The sequence below is a fragment of the Gekko japonicus genome, unplaced genomic scaffold, assembly GCF_001447785.1.
Source record: "Gekko japonicus isolate JY-2015 unplaced genomic scaffold, Gekko_japonicus_V1.1 scaffold4618, whole genome shotgun sequence".
NCBI lineage: Eukaryota > Metazoa > Chordata > Lepidosauria > Squamata > Gekkonidae > Gekko > Gekko japonicus.
In genome coordinates, this window is record NW_015163753.1 from 8175 (window position 1) to 14804 (window position 6630).

Below are 6630 nucleotides of genomic sequence, written 5' to 3' on the forward strand. Positions count from 1 at the left end.
TTTTTTCAGCAATTTAAAGGGATTCTGAAGGCCACTCAGCTTCAGAAGGTCTAACTAGGTAACAAGAAATAAATGTTATTCTGTACATCTTGTGGATTAGTTAGACCTTTTGAAGTTTGAAGCTGTTGTTGTGATGTAGGGATGGGCACAAACCCACAAACAAACCGTGGTTCAAGCACAAACCAGGCCATTTAATGGTTTGTGAACCAGGGGTTTGGGTGAAGGTATCTCCCACAATCTGTGCACAAATCTCCATGTTTGTGAGGTTCGTGGGAGACATGTTCTTGGGCTCTGAAGGGATTTAAATGCCTTCGGAGCCCAACTCTAGGTCATTTTAGCCCAATTGAGCTCCGAAGGCCTTTATCGGCCTTCAGAGCTCACTTCCAGGTAGGGCCTAGCCATATCAGGGCCTGCCCATATAAGGCCTATAAAAACCTTCAAAGCTCACTCTAGGAGCTCATTTGGGACAGCCCAACCTGGAGGTGGGCTCTGAGTGCATTTAAATGCCTTTGGATCTCACTTCCAAGTGGGCTGAACTGCACAACCATGAACCGGAGTTCATGGAGGTTCAGGTTTCATGAAAACCCCAAACCACAAACCTCCAATGAACCTCCATTTTCTGGGCTCATGCCCATCCCTATTTTGATATTTTCTTAGAAGCACCCTCTATAGTACCTAAAGACAGAATTGAATCCAATCACACCATGACAATGGAAGGGCAGTTTCTCTGTGCTTCAGCCTTCTGTAAAAAGAAGATTCTTAATTTAGTGGAAGGGAGTTATTACATCCAGTTCAATGACTCCAGTCCAACCATATGCTCTCACTGCTGCCCAGTAGTATTGCTACAGAAAGATAAATCCTTTTTGTTACGAAATTCATTTTTAGATACAGCAGTTGATTCCTCTTATTCTCTTTTGTCTTTTTTTTAAATAGAGGTTTCTTTGAAAAGAAATCAGTGCATTTTGCAACTTTTCAGTTGTTTTATGTTACATAACACAGGGTGGTGTTCTAGCAGGAGGAAAGGAAGGCTTGGAAAAAGATAACTTACCTGTGAGCATCTGCAGAATGAAATTCTGAAATTTTTCAGTATCTCCCTTCCCACCCTTCCCTTCTTTGAATAGCTCTTTGATTAAAGTGGATTTGATTAGCACTTGACTCTAAATTCCTAAAAAGTGGGTGAGAAACATGATTGTTGGATTTCAGGAAGAAATTTGCTAAATCAGAATTAAGAAAATTTCTCTTAACAATGCACAGAGATTAAGATTGAATCCACCTCAAAGATAATTGTCCCTTCTATTACCAATGACAGTGGCAGATATTTCTTTGCAGAGTCAGGAACCACATGTCTAGTACACAGCTGCATGCACAGTTCCTTGTCCAGCTAAAGCATCATTCACAGAAGGCCATTTCTCTGATGGAATGAATTATTTACAACCTTTGGATATGATTCAACAAGTTGTGAATTTCCAATATTTGTCCAGCAATGTTATTGCAAAGAGCAACAATCCAAAGGACCACATATTAAAATTTGTAGGTCCTGAAATGACAGGAGAGCATATTCCGTTTTCGGGAATATGGCCAATGTGCAAATCAGTACTCAAATGATTCAATTTCTGTATTCAAAGATTCTCTGTATTTATTTTCAAATTCCACATGCACTCTATTGAATTTGTAGACTTTGATTGTAGTACTATTAATATTCCCTTTCATATGTTCTTTTTTTTTTCAGGCCAAGGCCTGAATATGTGTGTGAGAAAGAGCAGGTGAGTGAGAGAAAGAGAGATATACTATGTAATTACTGTAGCATGCTCAGTGTCTCCTAATCTCATTGTGTTCCTCTTCAGGCCCTGAATGCAAGCACACCTGTGGAAGGTAGACTTTCCAGCCTCCAGGTGGGGTCTGGGCCTGGGGATCTACCTGAATTATAGCTGATCTCCATACAGCTGAGATCCATTCATTTGGAGAAAGTAGCTGTTGTACTACTAAGATTCCTTCCCCGCCCCAAACCCTGCCTTCCCTAGGCTCCCCCCTACCCCAAAAAAACCTCAGGAATTTCCTAACATGGAGCTGATAGCCCCAATGAAAAGAAAGCAAGCCTGGAGTTTGGAGCCAGGTAGGGCAGGAGTGTGTCAGCCAGGCTGAAAACTGATTGATTGATGAAGTCAATGTGTGTAATGTTTAGGGTTGCCAAATCTTATTCACTCACCGGCGGGGGGAGCGTCTTCCGCTCCGGGAGCTGGCTGGGGACATGTGTGTGCGTGCGCGCACCACCAGAACGTCACCGGAAGTGATGCACGATGTAGGCACATTGGGGGCGTGGCCCAGATCATCGGGGGGGAAACCATATGGTTTCCCCCCCAATGATCTGGGCCACGCCCCCAACGTGCCCTACGTCGTGTGTCACCTCTGGTGACGCAGCTTCAGGGGCCGGGGTTCCCCCCAGGGCCAGATTCTGCCGCAGCGGAAATCGGGCCTCCAAAGCGGGGGTTTCCCCGCCCCCCACCCCCATTTGGCAGCCCTAGTAATGTTTGGGGTTGGGCACATGTGGGGCCTAGAGAAATAACACTTAGGCCTGCTAGTGAAATTTTAACTTAAAAAGAAGAAGAACTGGGAATCAGAAAGCAATGAAGCTAAAGATTTTTAATAGATGGTGGGTCAGAAAGGAAAACAAACAGCAAAAAAGCAAGGGAGCCTAGTGGGGCAGTGAACACCCTGCCTCCTCCACTGCTGCCACCATTTCAGCTTTTTTCCTGCCTGTCCCTCATCTTGCACCTGCCTAGGAACTGGAACAGCTAATACGCCTTCCTCCTGTCTTTTTCAATATGTCTGAGAGGAAATGAGGTCAGGAGTGTCAGAGTTTGTTCTAGCTCCCAGGCAGGAAAGGGTCAGGGTGGTTTTGTTGTAGCAGCAGCAGCACCCTGGTTGAACCAATAGATGTGTGTGTTCATGTGCATGTGTGAAACAAGAGAAGAACATAGACTGGGGAGGGGGAAGATGAGGAGGATGAAATCTAAAAGGCCACCAGCCCAGCATTTAAACAGAGCCATCCTTGGTTGATTATATTTATTTACGATGTTATCATAGGAAGATGACAGGTGCTTTCCCCCCCCTTTCAGTGAATCATTCCCCTGTCTCCAATGTGTGAGTGGCTCGTGTGGCGAAAACACAAAGGAAATCTTGGAAGAACTGCCAAGGATGAACAGAACTCAACTGACATATTTTGTATTCTTGGGACTGTCCAAAAGAATTGAATTGCAAGTGCTAATATTCTGTGTCTTTCTGCTAGTTTATATTTTCACCCTAATTGGGAACTGCTTAATTGTTGTGGTCACCCGAGTAGATGCCTCTCTTCAGACTCCCATGTATTTCTTCCTCGGGGTCCTGTCCATCCTAGACATTAGCTACTCTTCAGTCACTATCCCCAAGATGCTGCTGAATGCACTTTCCAAAAATAAAAACATTTCCTACACAGGCTGCGCCACCCAAATGTACTTCTTGCTTTTCCTAGGGAGTACAGAATGTGTTCTCTTGGCTGTCATGGCCTATGACCGGTACATAGCCATATGCAATCCACTGAGATACATGGTCATCATGAACAAGAGAGTTTGCCTATCGCTGTCTTTGTTTTCGGTAATGAGTGGAAATGTGGTCTCATTGGTGCAAACAATGTGGGTATTCACTTTGCCATTCTGTGGTTCCAATAAGATCAATTATTTCTTTTGTGACATCCCTCCACTGATTGAGCTTTCTTGTGTCGATACTTCAATGTATGAGAGGCAGTTGATGACAGCCACCATTTTGGTTATATTCACTCCTTTTATTCTCATCTTTGTCTCGTATGTCCTTATCATCTCCTCCATTTTAAAGATGGCATCCATTGATGGCAGGTGGAAAAGCTTCTCCACTTGTTCCTCACACCTCCTGGTGGTGATTTTGTACTATGGGACCAGCAGCTTGATTTATATAAAACCCAAATACATCTTCTCAGAAGACACAAGGAAGGTAGTTGCCTTGATATATACTACAATAACACCCCTATTAAACCCTGCTATCTACAGCATAAGGAATAAAGACGTCCTAAGAGCCCTGAGGAAATACAGGGGCAGCAAGAAAACATTTTCACACAAAAAATAATATTAGGGTTTGCTGCAAAATCTGTTTCGATCATATTCTACAATCAAAAGGGCTCTTGTTTTTATTTATTTAGATATACTGGAGGGTACAGCAGAGCTAGAGTTGCCAGGTCTTCCACTCTTGCTGGCAGGGAGTGGAGTTTTCCAGGAGTGGGGAGCAGGGCAATGTTGCCACATGTGACATCCCCAGTGTGATGATGTCATGTGAAAGTGATGTCATCACACCAGGTTACCATAGAGTTTAGCCCAAAATACCCTGGTGAGATGATGTTACTTCCATGTGACGTCATCACACTGGGGATGCCGTGCCGGGTCGTGACAGTTGGGGGTGGGGCTTCCCTTGGCAGCCAGCTGGCTGGTGGTGGGCAAAAGCCTGTGAAATCAGGGGATCCCCCACTCCCACCTGGGGGCTGGCAACCCTAAGCAGAGCAGTGAAGTCTTCTGGCAGAGCCCTGTTTCCTGGGGTTGGTGAAGTGGCTGTTGATGGCATCAGCTGTGCTGTGCTGGCTGAGGAATGCTGCCCTGAAGGTGTAAATGGCAGGTGACCTTAATACGTGGAGCCAGCTGGTAGGTCACACAGATTGAGGCAGTGGCTACAGTGAGAACTCTAAATCTGGGGCTAGACAGTCATCCAGTAAGTGTCTGTGGTTGAGTGGGGAATAGAACATGAGTTTCTCAGTTCCTAGCCCTGTACTACACAATGCTGGCTCTCACTCCTTCATTGGACTGTATTCCAGTCCAAGAGGCTTTGGATGAACAGTTCTTCCAAGAAGAGTAAATGCCTGAATCACTTCTCAATCCAAATATGTACAGCTTTGGGTTCTCCAAAGTGAACCAGGCACTGAAACAAACTTCTCTGAATCCCTGAGCCCAGAGTTATTCTTTGGGGAATCTCAAAAAATGTCAAGTTATGATAGAAGTATGAACATTTTCTGACTGGCTTTCTTTCAAAAGCTTAGATTTCTGTTCTCTAATACTTGATCCAGGCACTTAGGGACTGACCAAGCAGCTGAAAATTGTTTTCCCACTCTATGCAATTCTTTGACTGGGGCCATAGCATTTGTTCAAAATGGGCCTCAAGATGAAGCTTTGGAAATTGTTCAAAAGGCTATTACAACTTTTAGTTGGCAGAATTCAGGATCCAGTTGGCTGGAACACCAGTTCTGAGGCAAATGTTCTGAGAATATGCAAGAATATGGGTGGGGGGTGATGGTTCCATAGGACTGCCTGGATTGGATTGTAAGAACATTAGAAGAACCATCCTGGATCACACCAAAGGCCCATCTAGTCCAGCATTCTGTTCACAGAGTGGCCAACCGGCTACCTCTAGAAAGCCCACAGAGACACCATGATCCTGCCTGTGTTCCCAAGCAACTGATTTAAAGAGGCATACTGCCTCTGGTACTGGAGGAAGTAGATATCTATCATGATCAGAAGCCACTGATAGTCCAGATCCCTGGGGGCTAGAAGCACTTTGATTGTGGCCACAGTCTGGGTGTCTGGGAATTGTACCTCATCAATCCCACCTTTCACAAGATATCCTGGCGAACATGTATTTCTTCACTGAGGGCCCATTATTCAGGCTTCTACATTTAGGGTTGTCAGGTGGTTGGTGTTCGTTTGTTTTTTATATTATCCCCACACTGCTTGGAGGGGTGGCAGGCAAGAACAACTGTCAATAGGAGGCCTGGCAGCCCTACTGCATAGTAATGAACATAATCCAACAGCCAGAAGGAGGCAGTCTCTAGCCTCTCCCCCCCCCTCCATAAACCTGTAATGCCCTAAGAGTTGTTTGGGTTTCCCAAGCTCATGTGTTACATGTTCCTTGGGGCAGGGGGGGGGGCAGGGACAAAAAACCCCAAACAAACCTTATCATCCAATCATTGTATAGAGATATATGAATGTTCTCTTCTTTCCGTTATCACAGTTTTTGTTTCATCCAGTTTCATTAGCGTGTTCCTGATCAGACCATTGTAATCCCATGTATATCTTACATGCAATTTTAATTTATAAACATCCTTCAGGCCACCTTAAAGTAAGTAATACCACTGGTCCATCTAATTCATTATTGTTTATTCTGATTGGCAGCAACTCAGGGAGAGAAGGGTCTTTTCCAATACCTGCTAGCTGAGGTCCCCATTATATATCCCAGGGAGTAAGTCTGGCACAGTCTACATAAATACCTTGTTGCTTCCCATACAAGTGCTCCAAGTGAGGTTCAAGCTCACAGCTTCAGTAAGTCTTTTCCTAAACCAATTACACTACTGGAAATGTTTGTATTTGTATTTGATCAATGTACATTTAGAACCCATGTTTTTACTCTTGTTTTATTGTTTTAATTGTTTATCACCTTTGAGACCCCAAAATAGGTGGAAAGGCAGTTAAAATGTTTTAAATAAAATAAAGTCAGTGCTTTGGGGTTTTGGTTTTTGTGTGTGTTGTACATTTCGGATCAATAAATTGGCCCTTCAGATCTGCTGAAAACTTCTTTACAGAC

The 6630-nt window shown here is 44.2% G+C and overlaps 1 protein-coding gene across 1 annotated transcript; it reads left to right on the plus strand.

Moving 5' to 3' along the window:
* The first annotated feature begins 3195 nt into the window (after positions 1-3195).
* LOC107107591 (olfactory receptor 10A7-like) lies at positions 3196-4134 on the plus strand. The gene has a single exon (XM_015407898.1). The coding sequence runs from the start codon at positions 3196-3198 to the stop codon at positions 4132-4134; it is 939 nt and encodes a 312-aa protein (XP_015263384.1).
* The last annotated feature ends 2496 nt before the right edge of the window (positions 4135-6630 follow it).